General features: G+C 40.9%; 3 protein-coding genes across 7 annotated transcripts in view; 1 reads left to right on the plus strand and 2 right to left on the minus strand.

Annotated features, from left to right (window-relative positions):
* The window catches only part of Sec3 (exocyst complex component Sec3), an 8,342-nt gene extending 3,746 nt beyond the window's left edge, over positions 1–4,596 (minus strand). Inside the window, exons 1-10 of the mRNA XM_086972826.1 lie at positions 4,346–4,596; positions 3,722–3,935; positions 3,278–3,491; positions 2,770–2,986; positions 2,068–2,330; positions 1,761–1,926; positions 1,387–1,531; positions 1,113–1,226; positions 831–967; positions 187–525 (exon numbers count right to left, since the gene is read on the minus strand). Of these exons, the coding sequence (XP_086828952.1) occupies positions 187–525; positions 831–967; positions 1,113–1,226; positions 1,387–1,531; positions 1,761–1,926; positions 2,068–2,330; positions 2,770–2,986; positions 3,278–3,491; positions 3,722–3,935; positions 4,346–4,381 (1,845 nt within the window). The 5' untranslated portion in view covers positions 4,382–4,596. The remainder of the gene's footprint in view (positions 1–186; positions 526–830; positions 968–1,112; positions 1,227–1,386; positions 1,532–1,760; positions 1,927–2,067; positions 2,331–2,769; positions 2,987–3,277; positions 3,492–3,721; positions 3,936–4,345) is intronic.
* Positions 4,597–7,432: 2,836 nt separating this feature from the next.
* Positions 7,433–9,218, minus strand: RpL4 (ribosomal protein L4). The gene is made up of 2 exons (XM_022851490.2): positions 8,603–9,218; positions 7,433–8,199 (listed from the first exon to the last, which is right to left on the minus strand). The coding sequence occupies exons 1-2, from the start codon at positions 9,155–9,157 to the stop codon at positions 7,516–7,518; spliced, it is 1,239 nt and encodes a 412-aa protein (XP_022707225.1). The 5' UTR covers positions 9,158–9,218; the 3' UTR covers positions 7,433–7,515.
* A 31-nt stretch (positions 9,219–9,249) lies between these two features.
* Positions 9,250–24,087, plus strand: LOC111270962 (uncharacterized). 5 transcript variants are annotated; one of them, XM_022851484.2, is made up of 7 exons: positions 9,389–9,526; positions 16,678–17,548; positions 17,820–18,079; positions 18,441–18,739; positions 21,199–21,388; positions 21,962–22,318; positions 22,579–24,087. In XM_022851484.2, the coding sequence occupies exons 2-7, from the start codon at positions 16,864–16,866 to the stop codon at positions 22,708–22,710; spliced, it is 1,923 nt and encodes a 640-aa protein (XP_022707219.1). In that variant the 5' UTR covers positions 9,389–9,526; positions 16,678–16,863; the 3' UTR covers positions 22,711–24,087. The 5 variants fall into 5 exon arrangements, with proteins under 5 accessions (XP_022707204.1, XP_022707196.1, XP_022707219.1 ...); XM_022851469.2 differs by lacking the exons at positions 9,389–9,526; positions 22,579–24,087 and adding an exon at positions 9,250–9,339 and having other exon boundaries at positions 21,962–22,521; XM_022851461.2 differs by lacking the exon at positions 22,579–24,087 and having other exon boundaries at positions 9,387–9,526; positions 21,962–22,521.
* Positions 24,088–24,853: the final 766 nt, after the last annotated feature.

Consider the following 24,853-nt stretch of genomic DNA (forward strand, 5'->3'; position numbering starts at 1 on the left):
AATATATATAGGTAACTGTTCGTTTTACTTTTTATAAGATACATTTAAAAAGCAAATCGTCTGTCCACAGTTGTGGCGCAGGATATAGGATTTTTTGTTTTCAAGGTAAAGAAATCATCGCGGGTAGCATAATAATTTATTGACCGATTATATATACATATATGAACCACAAAAAGCTCTTGTTACCTCTTGCCCAATATCTCTGTCACGTTTCTTGAGTCTGGAAAGTATCTCGTCACTTGATGTGCGGGACACTGAATCGAGTTCATCGACAGACGTACTTTTCGACGGCGTCCTTGAACCAGAAGACATCGCACTTCCATCTAAAACGCCCAATCCCTCTGCACCATAGAGCCTGGTACCCTTCTGGGTTGTTAGATCAAGGAATTGGATGCAAAAGTGCTGTTCAGCTAGGTATGCTGGTTCTAGAGACGTCAAAATACGTTCAAGAAATAAGTCAAACATTTGGCGAGCCACTTCATCCTCTCCTGCGCAGAACAACTCGCTGGCCATACCTGTTGTAATGGCAGGTTAAACAACAGAAGTTGCGAATTAATTTAAACATGCATCTACTTTGTCCCTGAATTGATGCTTCGGTTTGAGCGAATAGCTGACAAGTGTTCGATAAAGATTTTTCTGTTGCTACTATATTTATTGGGGCTCACGACTAGGCCAAGTTTCTGTTCATTTAGACCACATAATAACTATTTCACTTGGCCTTATTAAGCCCAAACCGAGTATTCTAGGTTACTTGAAGCATTATGGATAAAAAAACGCCTCCTTAATATGGAGGAACCAGATTAGAAATTGACGTCAGTGTTTAAATTTCAAATTGAGTTGAGTTCAAAGTAATTCTGTTCAATCTTGCAATAACGTAGGTTTGTGTGAAACTTCCCCAAGAGACAAGTGGTTCGTTGTTTCGTCGGCGTGCTCACGACACCTTCCTGAGCATTTAAAACGAGCGTCCCTAAAAAAATAAAGCAAGATTTTATTTAATCAACTACCACCTTATAAAAAAATTCGGCACCTTCAGATATACCTTGACGTAGTAAATGAAAAATACTGAACATTTTTGGACGGAAAAACACCATATATAAATGAATCTATCATACCCTTCTTGGTGTCAAGGATACCGCTAGCGCTGCGCGATTCTTCAAAGCGAAGTTTGGCATTAGCTTGCTCAAAAAATATAATGATTTCCTGTTGGTAGATTTGTCCAAAGCGATCTGAAATTGCAGCCGCCGAATGTCCAACAATTATGATTGTTATTGGAAATTACGCTTAAGTATTGCGGCGTGTACTTTTTCATCCAGAATGCTAATATCTATACTCGTCAAAATAATTCAGTGATTTAAACGAACACCCTTTTAATGAAAGCGAACTCACCGAGATAATTATTCTTAATAAATTGATATGTGACGTCATCATTTCGTTTCAGCCATGCCATCAATGGGGAGAATGGTTTCAACGAATTATGCACAAATTCGTGCTTTCGCAGAACAGGCTCCCCGGCCGCTATTGTACGCCGGCCCTATTTATAGAAATGCGCACAAAATTACAAGAGAAAAGACAACGTATGGATGAGACTCATAGGTAAGCAAACAAATAGACGTTTTACAGAGTAGAAGAACAATGCTAATTATTAAACTATATTATGAAATGCATCTTCGTACTTATGCTGTCTCGCGACGAAGGTAGACGAACCGCATATCGTAAGACATTACTTGCAGTTAGTAGTAAGCATACTCAATGGTTCTCACCGATCCATAGTCGACGCTAATTTTAATCAGTTGGTCGTTTATATAGTGAGACAGACATCTCGTAACACATTTTTTGAGATTTTCGAGCGAGTTGTTGCGGTCTTTTACCGCCGTCATTTCACTAAGGGCGGGATGCATTGGAACGGACATGGCTTCCTCTAAGGCCCTGTAATTCAGAAATTCACTCAACATGAATAATACAGATGTCCACATCAGACCTCTAGAAATATGACAAGTGACCTTTGTTTGAATCGTCATGCTGCAGACAACATTATTTCGCAAAGTTTTTTTTTTTAGTAAGACTCACATGGCTGCCTCAAAACATCTAGCCAGGCCCTCTTCGGTGTCGAGGTCTTTCGGTCCCAGCAAAGTCATCTCATGTTCGTGGATAAGATCCCTTCGAGTGACGATGCCTTCGAGAAGTTGGCGCAATCTTTCAATATTGTCGTTTTGCACGTGGATGACAGCATCCTTCTCTTCCATCCGAAGGACGGAGTCACGAACCTCTCGAAGGAGAGCATCATACGCATCTAGCCGATCCTCTAAGTGGGTTACCTCACCAATAACGGTCTAGATGTACCCACAATGCAGAAACAACACGTTACAATAATGTCTACGCGATAGCGTTGATAAAAATCCGCATACGCTAATCTGCGTAGACCTAAGAATCGCTTTACACAAATCAGCTTTACCAAGATTTAGTTAATGAGTGTGTAGGTTGATTCTTTCAGTAACCAATCACCGATATACGAAGAAATAACCGTTAGTGCGCTTTCAATATGAAAGTAGTTTACAAGGTTTAATGTAAATAAAGATCAAATTTGAAAAAAAGATTTGAAGCGCAATTATATAATAAGTCGAACATATTATAAATCAACCAGTCAAACCATGCAATCGAAAATTATAGCGATAGAAAATTAGATCATCACTTTTTAGGATTCAAAATAATGCGTATTTTTTCGGAGTGTACAAGAGTAAAGAACCTCAAGCTAATCGTCGAATCCCTTACATCGAACATATCCATCAAGCTCTGGACCTTTCGTTCGCTCTCCATAATTGCGTGTACGTTTGCTGCGTCAAGGTTAGAGAGTTCGCGGTTTAACTGTTCTGTGAACGCCTCAGCGTTTGAGATGGCAAATTCATATTTAATCATTAATGTCTCTAAATCGGATTCTTCTTTCGCGGAAAGCGCCTGGTACTCGGTAGCCACATCCAGATCACGGCCACTAGGTTCAAAAATATCAAATATTAATAATGGTTGTATCAGCAGTGGCCTGCTGCTGAAACGGCCTTCAATCAATCTGATTACTACAGCAAACAGCAAGATTTCACACCATTTGTTTAAAATATCGCCGAAAATGCCTATCACCTCAAAAGAATATTGTAATTTTGCGCTATTATATTTTATATCAGTTGGTGGTATGTTCATGCAACTATGTGTGTATTTGCATCGATATGCGCACCGAGACACTTTGATGCAAATCTCCATCCACAATGAAACATAGCAATATACAAACCCATCGGTAGCTTGCAGTTTCGCTGCTAGTTCTGCACTCATCTGGAGATCTTCGAAGAGATCACTTCGGTAATTTTTGAATCGTATTGGGTCATTAGCCGGAAGCAGTTTTCTAGCATAGCGGTAAAGACTTCGAACGAAGGAATCTCTTTCAGCAATACTTACTGCTGACCACTTGTACAGACTGTCAAGATGCATTTCAAACTCTGGCGTATCTGCGTGTGAATTACCGGTAAACGAAATTGATAAAGTTGTGTTGGATGGAAAAAGTGCTATATTTAGAAGAAGATGAAGTGAGCTTCTCCAACATCTTATATCCGATATAGCTACAACTGGCATTAAGTGACCAATAGAGAAGTACAACTACCTAACCAAAAAGTTACCGTAAGGAATTTCAAATAACTCTGGTTTAAAAATCAAATAATTAACCAGTTTCATTACTCACCTTTACCATCCTTGTGGCATAGGTCAACTGTCTTTACCTCTTGCAATTTCCATTTATGTTTCTTCGTATAATCTTTTCCTTTAATCCAAGTGATGTGGACTTTTGAACTAGCATCGATACTTAACGCGAGCCATGAAAACTTCTTCCTCCGATTTTTTGTCTCCTCAACTTTAACGCAGTCGATCAGACGACACTTGTCTCCGTCCGTAAAGACCTTCAAAAGGTAACCTTGAGCACTTAGGTTAGGGGCCTAGCAACTAAATAATTAATAAAATAGTAATGGGTACTGGCCGGTGCTGCTGTTACGATGAATATCAACATGCACACTTAAGTACACCCCATTACGCCACGAAGAGTTAATGAAAGTAAAAAGGGGCATTAAATAATATATTTAATTTTATAAAGTTGTATGAATATTAGAAAGAATGGCTCCGTTCGTGAAAAAAACGGTTCAAATTACTCGTTTTGTAGTGTCCTCCACTCTAATTAGCAATACTATATATCAATAGCTTCACAATTTACGGGCTAGTTTTTATTTAATATTTATTAATTTTTTTTACATATTTGTCACTGCCAGTGTGGGAAAAAATTCCGCAATGAATTTCTCCAACTTGTTCATCTTACATGAGTCTGAAGCTCCTGTTTACTGTGAGTTGTCATTTTTGGCAAAGCTCACTGTCTACGAAAGCCACTGAGTTAGTGATAACAGATTCTATCTTATACACCCATAATCCTGAGAGCCCGAACTAAATACACCATTACTGGTCACAGCACCCTCTGAAACACTCCAACGGGAGTTGTCATCCGAAGGCTACTCATGCGATTGATTCGATCTACACACAGAACGATCAGCAGACGATATCCTTCGTTCAGTTTGCTCAAACAAAGATCATCAATGAGAGGGTTGTTGGCAATTATCATCGAGGGGGAAGCCCGCCAACGCGCAATACCATACAGAGTGGTGGAGCCGAGTACCGGTTGATATTTTATAGAAATGTATTCTTTTGGTATGGTGTACAAGCTGCATGGTGGATGTGGAGTAAATACAACGCTTTGTTACGTATCGCTGTGCAGATTCGCCGGGCATCATCAATATCGCAGTCTTCTTCCAAAGCGGCAAAAACTGTCCTAATAACTGAAAGCGTTCAAAAGTGTTAGCAATAAAAATAAGAGCTAGCAATAGCAATAATGTCACTCATATTTGAAGAATTTTTGGGAGTTTTGCTTATCCTTCACGTAATAATTAGAAGTAGCAGATAATAGAACGACGATAATAGAACAAGTTAAAGCTACTTTTAGGGATAACGGTTCATTTATTAAGCTATGGTACATCTTATTCAAATTTTTTTTTATCATGACATATATCAACTCAACATGAATAAGAATACAAAGGATATTTCTATTTTAAAATATTTTCGAACCAACTATAAATAGGATACGCATTAGTGCAATACAATGTTACACGTGAAGGATGATTGAAATACTCATGGCAAATTAACTAAAGTTTAACAGTTTCAAGAGTGACCTTTCGTGTAATTTGTACTTTATTCTGAAATATGTATTTTTATAATAACGTTCATTTAAAAATAAAAGAAGAAGGATGACAATCCGGACAAATTATCTTCAACGACAATAAATGAACGGTATTATTTTGATCGAAGTTTAAGCGTCTCCAAGATACATTGGCCTAGATGTTTTCCTTTTCCTTTTTCTGAATGTACTTTGTACCAGACAAGAAGTGAAAAAAATTGTACCGAAAGTTACCTTTCAAGCGATCAGACTTTGGTTAGTCCTTTATTATGTCATTTCAGGCGGACCCTCCTAAGCTTGAAATGCCACATAGCGAGCGGCTCTGGAATTCTCTGGGTTTCACTACTGCTAAAGTCCTTAAATATGCGCACTCGCCTCATAGCTTTCGTTAATGGTTAATTTCCTATAGGGTCACACAACTTTCTAAACACAATGTACATGTGGTACCTAACTGTTAATTGTAAAAGGTATCAACTCAGGTACTTGACAAAAGGCTACGTGTATACTAAAACAGGATTTTTTTTTAAAGTTATTATTAAAAATATTAACGCATTATAAACAAGGATTACTAGTCGAAGTACTGGTATAAGCAGACCGATATCTTCCTTTATTCTTAAGACCTCCGAGAGTTTCCTAAAATTTATTGTAATGATAACCAGCTACTTCTTTTCGTTTTTCGTATTTCGTTGTGAATGAGATATAAGTTGAATTAAAATCCTATTAAATCAAATGATCAAAAATTATAGAGACTATACAATGAAGTTTACAGAGAGCACATCTAGTTGTTTTAAATCGTAATTTCAGTAGACCTATAAATGAACACTTAACGTTTTCAACCTCTGTTATTATAATTATTTGCCGGTAACTTTTGAATTAAATGATTAATGAAATTAAACTGAGTCAAATAGAGGTCAGATAGTGCAGGCTTTATCATACTTTACCAAACCTTATCTTTCCTGTAGATGTTTCCTTTCGATGAGTCAATTTCTCAATATCATATGCGGCTTAACCAATATCAGTAATCGATATTTATTCCCTGATTTTTTGTTGCACAAATTTTTCCAAAAATACATCATCGACTTTAAAATTGCCCGACTATGCATTATACTGATGTCACTGATGTTCAATCAATCTGCGGCCATCAAATAGATGATCATAAAACTATTGCTAATACTTGAAAATAACTTTTTATATGAATGCACATGAGATATACCATTGTTCGCCTCTTTTCATTTCTCTTTTCAGCCTCATTTCTTTGCTTCTATAATAGGCTTTATGTATTTTCGAATTGACATTACTCCAGACCTTTGTTTTGTAATACGCTGGACCTTTCAAAATGTTTAAGAACAATACTCATGCTTAACTATGCTACTTTATAAGTATTCGACCCTGTCAAATCTTGAAAGTGTTTTATGCTATAGACGTATTCATAGTTGAAACAATATTTGCAATTTTTAACTATGAGTGAAAGCTGCGACTATCTTTCGGGCATTTTCAAACAACCGAACAGAACTCATATAGTTCATGTACATATACGTTTATTTATAAAAGATTTCTGGTTCGTTTGAAAATGTTTTATATATAAGCATATATATGTACGTTTTTATGGAATTATCAAATTGACGAACTTTAGGAATCAAAAAATTTCCTTTAGCCACACGGTATATTCGACAAAGGTTGCATTGGTTTTACTAATAATAATACCACATACGCGTAACAAACGTCAGTACGTGGCAGTATCGTGGCGAATTTGCGTCTATGGAGCCCAATAAAGCTCACAAGGTCGGACAATGCGCGCATGCCAAAAGATATCGACGTTTTGAATATACATTGACATAGGATACTAGTCATCTAAAAATTACTTTTTCAGCTAAGATTTTCCACAAAACTGTTTTATGTTATGTTAGTTTCAACTATTCAGTTAAATCATAGTTTGAAGACCTGTTGAACAATCTCCCTTCGGTAACTATTCAAACGAATTGAAAAGATGTCAACAACTCAATATGGCAATTACGTTCGTATATTTCCAAATATGACGAGGTTATTAATTTAATGTCCTTTTTTAAAAGAGGTAACTGATACAGGCATTATAGTTTATGTGATACTGCGCTGTCAAAAATCAATCAGGGAAGAACTTGAAGCAGTAATCTATTGATATAGCTACACAAACAACAACTTAAATTCACAGGTGTAATCAATTAGTTTATTGAAAACCTGAAGACCTGGAAAGAGGCGGCAGTTGCAGGTTTACCAATGATTCACGATTACTTCTTGGTTGCGGCAGCCTTTTTGCCTCCCTTCTTAGATTTGGCTCCTCGGTTCTTAGGGAAGGGGCTTTGCAACCTTTTCAGCTTCTTTTTTTCCGTTTCGTTCATAAGCTTATAAACCTTCTTCAAAGCCGCCACCTTCTCTAGAGCCGCTTTTTTTTGAATTTCGGCTCTCTGGGACTTCTGCTCCTGTTGAGCAAGGATAGTCTTCCTTTTCTCGACCAAAGCGTAAGGGTTAAGGCGACCCAGGAGATGGATCTTCTTCAAAGGGTTTGGCTTGTTTTTCTTCGAGATAATAATCGATTTTTTCGGGGCTCTTCGGAGCGCGCCACGGATCTCTTCAGATTTGAAGAGGCGACCCAGATCGGTGATGGTCATCATTGGCCGCGGCAACTTGTAACCCTTCTTCACCTTTGATGTCTTTGTGAATGTGCCAAAGATGTCATTTAGCTTACGGAAGGCAGACTCAGTCCATACTATAAAACGCCCAGCGTGACCTCCGGGCGCAAGCTTGAACAGTGATAGCGCGTTTACGTCGCAGGTATCAACACCGGGGATGTTGCGGAAAGCACGAACAATACCGTTATCCTTCTCGTAGATGACGAGTGGTCCGCATTTCTTTTTGTAACGGCGGTTCCTCTTTTTACCCTTTCCAGGCCTTTGGCGCTTTGACTTGTAAACCTAAAACGGCAGTCGATAAGTGATCCTTAGCGTTAATGTTAACATGAATGTTCTACTTTTTTACTGTTGGTTAGGCGTCGCACTGCAGGTGGATATATTTTCACAGAACCTGTTGAATAACATAAGAAGCCCTGATCTTAGATTTACGATTACCAGAACCCAGCAACGATTGAAGCAAGTCCTGCATTCTGAGAACCACTTTCAATTTTTTTTTTTTTGATCTTTTGAATAAATTTAGGCAACAAACGTGTATTAATCGAGCGCTATAGAAACTTCCCCTTACAACACACACAAATTCGAATATGTTCACTGTTATATGGTTTAGACCTTAGAATACTAGTCCACATCTGGCATACCACTCAAATACTAGACTATATATACGATCACAGCACATTAACCACACCTTCTCCACATCGTCCCAGGCCTTAACGGATTTGAGCAAGGCGACGGCCTGCTTGGTCTTCTTATACTCTTGGACCTTGTCCGACACAACAAGGGGAACCTCGTTGACGCGCTCGATAGCGTGTCCCTTTGCCATAACCAGAGCGGTGACTCCGGAAGCCGAGATAGCCGATGCAGCGGCATGACGGCGTTGGGTCACGTTGACACGACGGTGCCAACGGCGCCAGGTCTTGGTGGGGGCGAACATCCGGCCTCCACGGCACATGTTGCCGAACGCACCTTGGCCCGCACGGTGGGTACCTCCGCCACGGACACGCGGGATACGGGCAACAGCACGACCGGTTCCCCATGACTCGGCTGAAGTCTGGTGGCCGGCTTCCTTAGACACAGCGTATGGGGTGCGTTTATTTTTCAACAGTTGATGGTGCACAAACGAAATAAGGTCCGGACGAATCGGAACCCGGAAAACAGCAGGCATACTAACGTTCGTTCCCGATTGCTCATTATCTTCAGCGTAAACCGTAGCCAAAGGCCTAATACATACACAATCACCCATGGTAGCAACTTGAACCCCGCAGCACACGTCGACACACCACGAGGCTGGGATGGAAAAGACCCATCATCGGATTTCGAAACCACTCGTTCGGTTTGTGTTGATCGCGTACCTGAGTCGATTTGGTAAATGAAATTTGACTAAAGGAATTATCAAATTACATATGCTACGGTGATTGTGCTAAGGTAATATGGCTAGGATAGAAATCCACTGTAAAATCAGGTACGACAAATGAGAACGTAGAGAAAAACACACTTGATAATGTGAGCGGTTTTTATAAATTGTGCTTGTTACTCATTGGCTTGTTTATGCCCGCTTCGGCAGTGGTCTCCCGCCGGCGGTTAACGATTTTACTCAGTTTCCGCGTTAAAAGTGAGTATTTCTGTGCAAGTTCTTCCTTGAAAGGAAGTTCAGTCTACAGTGCATCGACTCGTCTCACGTAGATTAGTGAACGCTAGATGAAATTATGTAAGAATATACTAGCGTCTCGAGTAGCCCTCGTTAGGCCTACGGGGCAAGTGAAATTTCGTTATTTTACGAGTTTTTGGCTATTGTGTCAACTCGCAGCGGCAACGTGAGTCGATCAAACGACGCGTCGAGCGCGCCGCTGGCCGAAGTTAGTTGCCCCTAGATGCATATCATTGCGAAATCGGTTGGCGCGCAACGGTCATTCATCTAGTGTCCGCCTGCCATTTACCATAGTGGTGAATAGCTTTAGCTGTCGATGGTTTGGCTATGTTGCTGTTACTGCTACCCTCGATGTTTTGTTGAAACCTCTTGTGGCGTTAGCCGTTCCGACGGGACAACGCAATACAAACAGCGACAAATACAAAAAGTGTACCAATTTAGCAACAATAGAAGACTTGCTACTAGCTCTGTGATTGTGTGTGTATTTATTCCATCGCAACTGCACATATCGTCGGCATAATAACAATAACGTCTAGAAATAGTGGCGATCCATGTCAGTACTGGAGTGGCTACTAATAGGAGGGATATGTGTTGACGAGGATCATAAGCCCTCCGGAGATGTCGTTTGGAGAGAAGGTGTCTGGGGTGGTTTTATATATTAGAGAACAACGACATCTCCTTATGTTGTGTGCGCTGCTCTACTACCATTTCGGTAAATTTAAGCTGGTGGATGGGCCATGGACAGCTAGCAGGCACGCAAGCCAGCAGATTGCAGTGTCTGTGTCATATGGAACCACTGCGGCAGTCGCTGTCGGTGCCACTGGGGGCAATCGGGCAACGCCATCGTTTCCTGGCGATAGTTGTTGGGGCCGTTGTGGTCGCGGTTATCGCTGCAGCCTCTGTGATTGTGTCGCTGTGCGTGGTGAGGTCGGATGTGAGCCGTGGCTTGGCGCTTGCCGAGTGTGAATGTTTGTGTGGTCGTTGCGTGAAGTAAACATGAACGAGTGTGACGAGTATGAGCGCCGCCACCTGTACTCATACGATGGGGGTGATGCAGTTGTCGAAATCCGCCTCTCGGCGTGTGTATTAACAATCCTGGTAACATTGGCCACTGTGTGTGTGCATACTTCTATATTGAACTTACTGGCTGTCTACCTGTTGTTTTACAGTGCTGTGGCAGTTTTCTGCGGAGTCAACAGCAGATATTTCCATGAGTATCCGTTGATTTCCTAAAAGGCGCAATAGTCTACCCGCGCCCGACTCCTCTTACTCAGTTCAGTATCTGTTCTAGTTGCCTCTGGCAACAGTAACGCCGACAGTAACAGCAGCAGTGCGAGAACAGTAAGGGCATCGCTTATAGATGCAGGCGGCGCGAGCCATTGCTGTTGCCGCATGCACGATAGCGCCATGCACAGGCATAGTGATGATCTGCTCTCGGTAGCAAAAACGAGCATCGCAGCTATTACTATTATCTCTACTATGGCCGCCGTAACGGCCATCGTTGCTGCAGTCAATGGCACAGTACCGGGAGCTAGCTACGGCACCATCGCAATTATACTGGTGACATGACAGTGAAATAACTGCCGGTGCAAGAAGTGCAGGGCAAATAAATGGTCAGTCCATGCCCCAGTAGAGTGGATGCAGCAGTACCACGGCTGCAGTAGCAGTTCGAACCGAGTAAGTAGAAAACCGAGGGGCCGCTCGTGATTATCCGAAAGCGATGAGATCGGTGTCGTATTGAAGCCATCCGTAGCGCGCGGCTGTGCTATGGGCAATGCCCCAGACAGTGCTGTTGGCGAGGTGCATCGGCGGGAAGATGATGGCGGCTGGAGCTACTTCGACGGGGTTCCCTTTTGTGGTTGCTTCTGTTGCGTCCCCAGTACATAAAATTTGACTGAGGATTTTGGAGTCGCATATTGCTCGTGCTGGTAGCAAAATAATAAAGCTAACACAGCGTACATATATAAACACTAATGTAAGCGTGTCTGGCACAATAATGATCTAGTTCAGTAGTCGCTGCAGCGTCCTCCCTCGCCGAAGCTCAGAATCCAACATACCTCTTCCAACACCGGTTTTTTTTTGCAACATTAAGTGTGTTACGACTCTGAAGGAAAACAAGCAATATTGGAGTGGTGAAATATTATGAGTTGATTTGCTTTTTTTCTTTTTTCCTATAGTAGGAAGAATCTCATGACACAAATGTTGTGAGACGAAAATGTGTAGTAGCGGGAAAATGTTCTCGAAACGTTTACATCCTGTTGCTTTATAGATTAGCAACGCCGGTCATATCGTTTCGGGGAACAGGCTTCACTGTAAACAACTACATTACCCATAGAACCCATTTAGACGAAATTTGTTATCGCTAGAATGAGCCAGTTACTATTACTGCTAGTAAGATATCTTTTAGAGTGAGATTACAAGCTCGTCATTGAATCTTCGACAGATATTAGAAGATCAGCAGCTGTTGTCGTATTTCCAGACTGCTGGTGAAAAGATAGAACCAGATTAGTTACCTTCTCTAAAGAAATGAATCGTGCGAATGACCGAGATACAGAATATAATGTCATTGTCGGTAAAACGAAGTTTTCGGCTAGTATCTGCGTTCGAAGTATTGTGCGCGGTCAATAGGACTCAGTACTGTTATACATGCATCAGAAAGTTGTTGTCATTAACGAAAAGGTGTTTCATTTGATATTCTAAAAAGTGTGCTAAAACGGTAACGAATGGTCAAATCATGTGCTGAGCATGTGAACGTTTTGTGACAAATATTTAATTAGAGAATTTGATAAAAACCTGGTAAATTTTGGCTCGTACACAGTGAAGATGTAGATAACAGCAATTATTTGATGCCGCCGTAGAAGTTGGCTGGAGTCGCGAGTAAAAGCTGTGAGCAAAGCACCTTCCCGTTAGTTACATAAGCGAATAAGAAATATAGTGTTCGATTAAGAGACGCGATGTTTCTGCCTTGAGCAAAGTATACGTTTTCATTCGGATGTAGTTTAACAGAAGTATTATTAATAATATAATTAAATAAATTATTAATAATATAATTAAATAAATGATACGCTATGAATGTATGTCCTGTAGTTCAGAATAAACCTAAACGGAAGGTCATATGATCAGTAATGTACAAAGGACATGCGACAGAGAAGCGCCACTTGTGTGATACAACAGAGTAAACGTGCGTGGGTACGCGTTTACTTTCTCTGTTTGGCGCGCGTTGTTTGTTCCATTACCATCCACACAGACTCCCAAGGGGCTATTAACATAACAGCGGTGGCTGGAAGACGGGCGATGATTGGTGGCTTGTAGGCCGATTAACGTATTTATAGTGCATACTTGTCAAGATCTATAACGTCAATGGTTGCAACGCTAGGAACTGCCTGTGAAATGAAAGCGGTTGCAGTGTCTCCATAGGTAGTAATCGTTATAATAATAATAATAATATAATAATAATAATAGGCGAAAGTGATTTGCCGTATCTTATACCGAACATCGCGTATTTTGTATTTGTTTTTGTGACCGTCTACATCATAACACGGGCGAGAACGAGAGGACATTATGGTTGCGCACCGATCTGTTACTGTTATTGCAGCGCGCGTGCGGGCGTTTGCTTGTATGTAACTATAGTAGTGCTTATCATGCTTTTCCTGAATATTGTGTTCATCAGTCTCGGCGGATCCGATGCCCCGGAATACGGCTGATGCAGAAGAAGGCGCCAACTACTAATGCCCTTTAATATGCGTTTTAAGAGTAGATTGCAGATACGAATTACAGGCATTATATCACGAGGTTCAATTAAAGGTGTCGTAAAACGCACACCAATGCACCACATAACGCGTTCGATTTTGGCCATTGACCAGTGAGGGGAAAACAGAAATTGAGGCAATTACACTAAGTTTTGGCCATTGTGCTGCTATTAACGTTTATGCCAACTCTGACAATGATTTATACTAAAACTATATTAGTTCATGTTGCCGCACATGATTGTCTCGATGTTTTCAGGCTTTGTATCAGCTTTGTTTGATGACTTAGAGTTGAACTGCTAATTAAAACAATAGTTTTAATTAGTTGTCTTAGCGCAATGGGTCATTATGTAGAACTAGCCAACTATCGAGCGTTTCTTAATTGAAAATAACGGAATAATCTGTTGAAACAAGTTGCTATTGCCTGCTATATCACTGGTCGTACACGGCAAGTGATTACACATTTTTTGTTAACTTGATATTATCATAAAGTAAAAGTTTGACACGCAGTTTGTTAGACAAGCTTGACGTTCTTTCCAAAAAATGTGGTTTGTAATTGATTATAGCCAAACAATGATCAGCAACAGCATCGTGTTGTATCCTGTCGCTGTGATGACGCTGACGACGTATAATCTCGTTACAACTAAATACGTTTGTTGTTATAGTACGCCAAGTTTTGCCATACAACCATTTCTTCAAAGATCTGTCTGTCTGATAGAGCTGTTTATCCGTCCGTTCCTTAAGCGCGCTTTCCGCACACGAGCTCCATAATGTTGCCAGCCAACCGTCTTCTCTAGCAAACATTTTGGGACTGGCGGTAGACACTCTGCGCTATCTCTGCTGCGCCCTGACTCAAGGAAGCAGCCACTCGTAGTACTACCGTACTGAGATGATCGCCATTAATCGATGATGATGATGATGATGATGATGACGACAATGACTCTTTAATTTAGCGAGGAATTGGCCAAGTAACCGTGTTCATGGTAATGGATACGCAAGGAAGTAATTTGATCTGTAATCATAATATCGATAAGAAATAAACGAGCGAAGTCTTGATACTATTGAAAAAACGAAATAGCAGGTTTTTTCAATATAATAGGAATAAAGCAAAGTATCTTGTTGTCATAAGTCATATGTAAGTGTCTATTCACTTCGTGTATAGACACACGGGTTTTAGTATTAAGCCATGCCTGTAAGAAAGCTTGTATTAAACGTTTGTTATTTTTCTACTCAAATTTTCTTAAAGACTGTTTGTTGATATTGTGGAATTACTTTTTGCTGCTCGCAATTCTCTATCATACACTCATTCGTTAATGGAAGCGGGGATTAGCTGCTAATCGATGGTTTTTGCTCAGCGTTAATTAGCAATCTCAGCCATATTAGCTGTTTGTCTGGCTCGAGCAACAACGTGTTTGATGCTTTTTCAATTTCTATAAGATTTGGTGAAAAATGAACGACTGTTTTGCTATTGCTAATATTGATTTTGACGACAGCGGCAACAACAAGGAATATGAAAGTCGTTTAATAAACAATTCGCTCTACCGTAGCGGTCGCCACCGTTCGGCCACTCAGACCATGGGAAAGCGCCGGAGAGCGAGTTTGTGTTAAGGCGCTAAGACTCAAAATGCGGGTAGAAATGGCGCGTTTTTCGAGCGGTTTCTAGCGCAGGAACTTAGCACTACAGTTACTGCTGCTGATATTTACAGCCGTTTCGACTTTTGTGGTGTGGATAGCCCCAGAAAGAGGTAGCATGAGAAAGAGAAATCAACGGTGTTTTGAATCTTGTGTGTTTGCGTTTCTGCGGAGAGATGATTTGCTCTTCTTTTGTAATGGTGGTAGTAGAGGTAGCAGAGGTAGCAGTCAAAAAGCAAGTAGTAGTTGAGCAGGCAAGTATCGATAGAGAGTTCCATATCCGTTGCGTGCACTGTTGAGGGTCAACCATAGACAAAAGCGGTGTAGGCGGGTGTTTCTGCGGAGGAGAATTTGTGGTTCTGTTCTGCTAGTGGTCTTGCTGTTGGTGCCGATCAGCCAGTTGAAGGCGGTTGATGACGGTGTTCCACTTTTGGCGCGCGGAGCGATTTTGGCGCCGAGCCAGCAACACGAATCGCCTATCGTCTGTATAGTGTGTTCAGGCGATCGAAGATTTTTGTGCAATTTCGTTAAAAGTTGATTCGACGTGGAACATGATGTTTTTTTCGATGACATAAAATCGTGAACTATATTAAGTATAGATAGATAAAAACAGAGTTCGAAGGTGAATATTGTTGACTGATTGAAGCTAGATTGATGTCCTGAGATCTACCCTTGAGAGCAATTATTATAATTTTGTATGGAAGTAAAGCGTTGACTGGGTACTCGTATTTATCAATAAGCATTCATTTTTCTGAATATTTGGTCAAATCACACGATTTTTTTGCAAAACTACGAATTTGTGCAAAAGGTGTTTGAAATGTTTGGTATTTCGAATTGTGATTATTAGATGTGAATATATTTCATGACGTATTTAAATCTTTAGTATTTAGTTTCACTCATTTTAGCCAAAACATTTATTTAGATAAGCTGGTTGGAGTGATTTTCGTACTCACGCTTGCATTTAAACGTTTCTGCAAGTGCACTCAAGGCCTAACGTCAACCACCAGCTTTTACTTCAGGTGTTATTTTTCTGCTCGTAATGTTGAGATAACTATAAGTTTCGTGTGTAGTAAACTGATGAGGCGTTTTAACAAAAAAACGGAGAAGTTTAGAGAAGTTGCGGGTTTCCATAACCCGTTTAAGAGTATTACAACGACAGAGTCTCTCGAAAACATCCGGGGATTTAAAGAGGCTAAAGTGTTCGGGAACAGACATGCTAAAAAACAGATAGCCATAGTCGCAATGCAAGGGAAAAGCAGGATAAAACAGACGTCGGTTGCTAACACATTGACACATTCATGTTTGTCATCATAAAGGAGATCACACTGAAGTACGCACATGTTGTCAACAAAGCACAACGTTTTGCTTACGCTATGAAACGGTGTTGTAAATTATGATGAGAAGCTTGATAATTTGAGCAGTGTATGCGTCATGCCAACATTTGAAATTCGTACGAAACCTTTCCGAATTACCTACTGTATCAAGTAAAAGTGCAGGTCACCAAAGGTACTATCTGTTTTTCTGACAGTTTAACTGAAATGTTTATCGAAATTCAACCACGATTTTAATATCGAGCATATGCACTAGCATATTTGATCTCGCTTTCGACATTCCTCGCTAAGAAAAGTACCCAACGAATAACCAGCGATATTTTTTTATTGTCGAAGTATATACAAACATTACATTTGTAGTTTTTGAATAACGTTGCAATAATGTACCTTTTATCATGTATTTTAGGCTGATACAACAAGTGATCTTAAAAAAGACCCGCTTTGATTTAGTGCGAGCAACAGCTCTGCCACATAATTGCATTGTTTTGCTAACGGACGCCGGCCTCTCTTTAATTGTCTACTACCGTTGACCATCGAAACGACCTAATCATTCTGGGGCTGTTTAACCCCTGACTACAAAACAGGCTTGAGGATGCCACGCAGGTCGAAAAAGGCCGCTGAGGATGCGGCCGATGCACCTCCGCCAAGACGGTCTACGCGGACGCGTAAATCAGTTATAGATCCAGACGAGGTTGAACTTGAGCCGGCGCGAAAGAGGCCGCGCGGAAAGCGTACGTCAGCCACGAAGGTCTCATACGAGGAAGAGGAGAATAGCAATGAACCGTCAAAGGACTCGTCAAAGGATGACGAATTCGATCCGAATGATGATGTGGACGACGAAGAAGACAAACCGAAGACACCAGCGAGGGGTCGCGGTCGGGGAAGAAGGCCCGCCGAACACAAAGACACACCTGCTCCAAAGCCTGCTGGACGAGGACGGGGTCGAAAACGGCTGGCTCCTGCAAATGAAGATGTCAGAGAGCATGACGATGAACAAGACGATAACACTGACAAGCACAGTGAAAAGACCCGCGAACACCTGACTGAAGATTCAGATAGCAAGACCTCGAAGAAACAGAAGTTTGAGGATGCTGACGAAGGGGCGAAGTCGAGCGAGAAAAGAGCGGCGGAAACAAAAGTAACAACAGCAGCAGCATCTGATACCGCTGTGACGATGACGTCTGCTGCTGTAGCAAAAACGACGGCAGCGGTTACCGAGAAAAAAACGGGAGCTTTGGATAAAACAGAGTTAGAAGAACAAAAGCCTTCATCTGCGGGTAAGTTAACCACGTTCCGGATTATTGCCAAAATTCAAAAACGGACGTTGAACGACATAATTATATATAAGGCTTATCGATGCCAAGCGGATATCTTGAAACTTCGAAACCCGACTGTTAACACGCTTATATTATATTTTAGATGATGACAAAAACCACTACAAAATCCCTTATGAGCTTACGCGCAATGATGTAGCTTTGTTGCGAAATTAACCGACAATTAGTTAATTGTATTTACTTTATGTTTATGCTTCAATACTTTTCTTTGTAGGAGAGAAAAAAGAGGATGAAGTAGCAGTACTTGAAAAAGTTCGAGAAGAAAAGCCTACGGAATTGGGTAAGGCAAGCAGTACCGATACACTGAAATTCGAGGAGAAGAAACCCGTTGCCCAGCTTGAGAAGCCCACGACCGAGATTACTCCTGCTAAAGAGGATCCTACCACTACTTTAGCAGCAGCGAAAGAAGAGATGAAACCAGAGCTACCTCTTGCAGCTGCACCGATTCCAGTTTCAGAGCTTGAAGTCCCTAAGGTACGCAAAGATTAACCAAAGGAATGCTTATTCAAGTGATGAGAAATTAGGCCTCAAGTGGTCTTCTACACAGGTAATGAGCACCTCATGATCACTGCATGATCCCGTTAAATTGGTCTCTCTATTTATTTCAATTCACATAAGATTCACGTTAACACCTTTGAATAGTTTCCGTTAATATAAGAGTAACCTTTTATGTCGCAATTTCAAGAAACATATTCGATTTATTATCATAATATATTTCACGAGTACACGCTTTTTATAATCAGTAACGAATCATTCTATCATAAGTCAATAACTTACAAGTTTAAAACGCTCTCTAAGCTAATTGAGTTCGCTTTGCGTCTGTTTTGTTTTTTAGGAGACAACTGGGTCGGCGCCGACGACGGAACCTGGGTCGAAAGAAAAGACCAAAGAGAATGGATTATCGGGCTCAACGGAATTAAAGGAGTCGACAGGTTACGAGCCCAATGCAAAGGCCGATGCCCCAACGGAGAAGGATCTATCGGTCGCCTCTGTAGTAGCACCGACGGCCTCATCTGGGGCATCTGGGGATGTCGCCAAGGAGACACGGGAGATCCTGGAGAAAGCGGATGGAGCAGAAGTAATCGCCGTGCAGAAGGCGACGCCGGCAGCGGCCGAGGCGGCCGAGTCCTGTGGGTAGGTAGTCAGAGTAAATCAGTCAGTCATCCGCCAATGAACTCGTCGGCCAGCAGAATAGATGAGAACGGATAGACCGAGAGAGAGAGAAAGAGATAAAACGAGTGAAAGGGAGAAAGAGGTTAAACGCAGAGCCCAAGAACACGATGACGATTATAATGATAATATTGATGTCGAATGATGATGTACTACTACGCTAAACTACTACCCAATAAGCAACCACCTCGACAAAATTACAGACCATAACAGCGGGGGGGGGGGGGGGGGGAGCTTGATCCTCTGTTGGTACATGGTAGCTTGGCCTCCTCTTATGGGTTGAATCTTCTGTGAGTTATTACGATCAAGGTTATTAATTATTATTAGTTGATAGAGTATGCACTGCGGAAACGGTGCATTTTCTATTGACTAATTAAGGGTGGCAGGTAGGAGGTTTGGGTTAAGGAAACAAGGGGATCAACCGAATCACGTGTCCTGCAACAAAACCGACTGCAGGTAAAATGGTAATAGGTACGTATTTGTGTTAACGTGAAAAGGGCAGAGCCAGAGATGGCAGAGCGCGATAAAAGTGCCCGGGAAAAAGTAACCAACAGGAGTTTGGTGTTAATTCAAGAAGAAGCTGCGTAAAAATCTATTGAAAAAAAATATTATGATTATAAAACATATTTGGCATGGCGAAGCTGCGCCAGACGCCTGCGTTGACAGGGAATTACTCCTGTCAAGAACAGCAACAGCAGTAGTAATTTACATTAAGCGCGTTGATTCGTTTATTCATTGATGTGGGAAGGGCAAAGGCGTCCTTAAAGAATAGGGACGAATAAACTAATATTATTATCGGGATTCAATGCGGCAAAGCTTCTGTATTGTTCCGGGCACCTTTGAAAATAATTATATTAATAATGATAATAATAATACTGATGAGTATATGGAGTGCATACGCAGCAATGTAATAAAACTGAAAATCATGAAACGAGTAACAAAATGAACAATACCAACAACATATAGTTGCAGCATAAACACAGCATCACCAACGAATTTAAATTAGCACATTTACAGGTATACACGTCTACAAATAGGTACAAGCAACCACACCCGCCGCGTACGGCTGGTTAACCAAATCTATTTCCCACATCCAATACCTGCCAATTCTTAGGGCTTATACGGGATGTGGTACTGTACAAGCTGTGGCGTATCGCCGTTATGTTGTAGAGCGATCGCCGGTTACCAGTTAGATGAGTGGTGATACCAGCTTCATTATTTGTCATCATCTCATAACAGATACACATATACGAGACGAACCATACACGAATAAGCCACAATAGACAACATATACACGGCATTGACAACAGCAAAAACTTGGACAGCAAGAGAAAGGAAACAGGTGATTTAACGAAAGCTAGCAAATGTGTGAAAGGAAACGTAAACACAGTCGATAAATAGTAGTACATAATATTAATACAGGTTATAGATATCTATCGGAGAAGTGAGTGCACAGAGCGAGTGAGAAGCCATGAAGACAAACGGCTTCTGTGTAGGGGGAGATGGCGATTACAACGCGAACGAAAAAGTTAAGGCGAGGAATGTCGTCTGTAACAACAAAATAAGTAACAACAACTAAAACCGTCAAACGAGCGGATTAGTACGGCAAAAAACTATATTGAGCACATAAAACGGCCTGTGCGACCAAGAGATGGATATATAAATATATATATATATAAATATATATACAGTCGTATATAAAAGTAAAGCAAGCGTGACGCAGTAAGCGAACAGAGGGTCATTTAAATAAGAAGGAGAAATAAGATGATAATAATGAAGAAAAACGGAAATATGAAAAACGAAGTGAGTGATGGTGAGGAAGATGAAGTAAGATGATGAAAAAATAAACTGGGAAAACGTAAATAAACAAAACGCCGGTGTCCTGATTTAGGTACCTGTCCTAGGTAGGATCAAAACCCTAGGTGGGCAGGGCAGAAATCGTTGGATGCAGACCGGGACTTGAGGCCAAAAATGTGACTTATTGCGCGGCCCGGTCACGGGTAAGATTAATAAGGTTATGATAGTGTTTGTTCATTGTGCATCGGCGCAAGGGTTGACGATATAACGTCCGTGGTCTTTGTCGTGGTGGGATAGCTTCAAGGGTACGACAAGATGATTAGAGATATATTTTTTTTCTGCAAGCGCAGCAGATACGGAAAGTTGTGGTCTGATTTGCCACATTATGTGAGCTGTTACCTTTTGAAGAAAGCACTCGACAAGGCGTTGAAATGACGCCTCACATTTTATTTAAGATTAGTAGGTAAATATATTTAATCGGTAAAGACTCGGAACCATTTATGGTCGGTAAACCGATCCTACATTAAACACTTTGGTGAAGCACAGCTAAGCTACAGGCGGGACGCGTTTTTCTTTTGTCTTTTGGTTTTTGTCTTTCTTGCTCATGTTTGTCTATCGTGTCACAGTTTCAAAGCAGTTGGTTCGGGCGCAACGCGTCTGCTGCTCAAGCCGGACTCAAATGTCAAGCTGATCGGTGCTGTAGAAACGGGATCTTTGGGGGCGCTTACTCATCGGGAGCTCGACGGCCTCTCCTCGCAGGCATATCGCGCCAATGTTGAAGCTTATTTAGCTACTCACTGCTGTGCGACAGACGAGGTACCTAATTCTATATTTTATTTCGTCGCGTTTTTCATGCTATTAGACGGAGTATTTTGTGTGGATTCATATAAACGTTTAGATGATGCTTAAGTTTTTTGTATGACGGAATTTTAGGGATTTAACGGAAGTTCTTGTTTGACAGCAGTCCTCTCACAGAAATTCTATTGTAACAATGCGATCGATGCTGTTTTTTTGTTATAAGTAGTAAATGTAATAAGTAGTAATACATGCGTTTATTTACTTATCAAGTATGGTTGTGAAAGATTTTTTGTGTTTTATTACTTGTTTTCCATTTGGCGCTGAAACTACTTATTGCGCGGATAGATACATTCCACCTGTTTATACTGCAGCTATAATTTAGTCGTGACAATATTACTATTTTAATAATTTATCGGATGTTTTCGAAGAACAAAAACGTCGATTAAATAAAGTTCTGATGTTTTGTCCGAAGTCTAAACAGGTTTGAAAGCGCTTTTATATACAGAAATGTTTTTCTGGTTTAATTAGTAATTCTGTATAGCAGTACACATTCGCTAGGGTGCGATTTCTAATATTTATTCATTATTACAGTTTATGGTGGCCACCTTGTCTGCGCGGGGCAAGTCATTTACTTTGGTCAACGTACAGATGGAAACGAAAAACCCCTCCGTGGCGGCGCTACTTGTTGGCTGCTTGATGCGGCAGCTGGACTCGCGACCTCACGCCTTTGTCGTGGCTGGCCATATGCCTCACGTGCAACCAGGGAGCCCAGCTTACGAACTTTTACGAGACGGCTATTTTGGCAATAGTTCTATTGAAACTCTACTTCGTATGCAAGATATCCGAATGGACGCTGAAGATGAGTGGGATAAGGGTCTCGTCGATTTTCTTTGGAAAGCCTACCAGCATTCACGACCTTGGATGCGAAGCGTTTACGAAACTGTGCTAGTAAGTGCTGTTGATAAAAGAAAATCTATATACATACAATGTAATTTACTTCTATTCAGTGAACGGTTTGCAACATCTAAGCAACCTAAAATGTATATTTTTTTAAAGATAATGATCTATTTTTGCTTCCATCACTAGCGAATGTGAACCTACTGTGTTTCAGTCTAACGAATGGTAATTAAGCGATGCATAATAAATTTTGTACTTTGTTAGTAACTGATAGTTGGCAAATTGGTATGTTTTTCAAATCACAATTACAGAATAGCGAGACTCCTCTTTCATCAACAGGACGCTCGATGGTGTGGCACTCTACGAAAGGAGTTGGGGTAGTGGCCGTACTCAACCACCCAAAGCTTGCCCGAGCAGATCTTGCTATTTATATACGTGACTAATAATCTCATATGCATTCATAATAATAGCCAAAACTATAGAAAGAAATCTAAGAAACAACGAATGCAGGCTCCTAGTTGCGAATTCCGATAATATAGTCTATAAAAATACAGAGAAAAGTGATAATAGGCAATAGTAAACGGGATTAGTAAATGGAAAACGCTGACGATGGTGAGTCAAACTAATTGTGTAGTACATTCCTGCGCTGAATGAGACCCCACTTGGTGTTTTCTAATAGCGTAAGGTTAAAGCGCTTTTTTTCCAGTAATAATAATGAGTGAATAGAAGAAAGCTTTCGAATGGCTTTTGCAGCATCAGCATTCGTGCTGGAATTTGTTGTCAGAATGCTCCATTATAATTAATTTATTATAATATTAGGTCGTCCCATAAGTTGGCTTCGTAACTGCATTTAACTTTAGGTGAAAACGATTCTTTGCGCAGACTACTTCAGGGAGTGGTATACTGGCCGTTATTTATTCTTGCTTATCTTTCAGGCAGTTTTCTCTTTTTTAAAAGCAAACATTTTTCATTGTGATCAACTGGTCAATATGGTTTTTCAAACCCTTTAAAAATACGAAATTTCCCCATTAAGATAGATCTGTAAGGATTGGAAAAGTTGATTAACAGAATGACCAAGGTTGAGGCTATAAGACCTATAAAACATTTAAACTCATATTTGATCTGTCCTGAACGTAAGTTGCCCACTTTTATTACCTGTTACCATTTTACATGAAAGCGGTTGTCCTAGTTCAATTTGGTTGTGCACACACTCGTGACCCAGGTGTCTGCCCGGTTGACGTGATTGTTGATGGCTAGAGATATCTACTTAGATGTTCCTGTATCTTTTGCAATTTGGCTAAGCCTTATACGTAGATACCGATCGCGTATAATTAGAATTTCAGCGTCCATTGTAGCCAATTAGTCGACCTGCACATGCGCTGACATAATGCTAGGATCGTCACTTCGTATATGAGCGAGCCACTGCTTGACCGTTCGATCGGAGCGTTATAGTGTTGCGTCCATATACCCCACAAGCTTCGTCACAGCTCCGGGTCGCGTTTAGCATTTTCCAAAAACAAAACTTCAAGATCGACTTTCAACATACTTTTGGCATGTCCATTGTGTGGCATGTGACGGCTCGTGCAACTCAACTAAAGTGTGCAATCGAGTCCAGCATGGCGCCAGAAGAGAGCCGAAAGACAGGCCTACCGTGATAGTGAGTAACCGCTTTTTTTTCGCCCAATTTTGGTTGTGGCACTAACATTTGACCGCCTCAAAAAGCCGGAACAAACGACCAAATATATTTGATCAAATTAATTCATAACCAGACGATCCACAGTACATGTACACTTCGAATAAATGTAGAAGAAAAACGAAAAGTCAGAAATGCCGAGAAGCAATAGCTGAGTAATGCCTGGACATATGAATCGTGCACACTGCCTCCAGGGGACCCAGAAGAATTAGTAGTCATAATTTTTGCTTAATGTGTTAGATGCTGCTCATGTCACCGAAAAGATAAAGGAAACCCATATAGCAGCGCTAGGGAATAAAAGCGAGCTTGTGAGACGATGAGAGATATGCCCTAGCCTATTTCTCGTCGTACACGGCTTTTTATCATGTTAATAAATAATTATTGCCTAGTCAAAGCCAAAAGACTTACTGAACGCAATTCAAATTGTCCGGTGGCGAACACCTAGAGATTGTCAATGATAGGTCCTATAACGAAAAGTGCAACTTGGCGAAAAATAACGCAACTCAGCTGCCAAATCGCATTAAACCGAATGTTTACTGTAAAAAGGCCAGAAGAAAACGCCAGTATAAAGACGAATACGCCAGTCATGAATTTGTATACAAATCAACATTATTTATGATCCTGTTGCTTGAGCAGCTGTAAAGATTAGGCAAGTAGTCTGTACAAGCTGACCCTTACTCTCGAGTTGTAGCATTTCATCTGTGAGCAGATTATAAACAGATCGTGTGGCTGCAAGTAGCCACTCTCTAGGGCAAGTTAGATGATATCGGCTACCCTCATTCAACTAGTTTTCGCATTAACAATTTATAATGTCGCTTGAGTATGTGGAGCGACCATTCGCGCTATACAAAGAAGATTATTATTATTTGTAATACTAAGCATTAGAATTTACT

The sequence above is a fragment of the Varroa jacobsoni genome, unplaced genomic scaffold (genome assembly GCF_002532875.2).
Source record: "Varroa jacobsoni isolate VJ856 unplaced genomic scaffold, vjacob_1.0 scaffold_168, whole genome shotgun sequence".
Classification (NCBI taxonomy): Eukaryota; Metazoa; Arthropoda; class Arachnida; order Mesostigmata; family Varroidae; genus Varroa; species Varroa jacobsoni.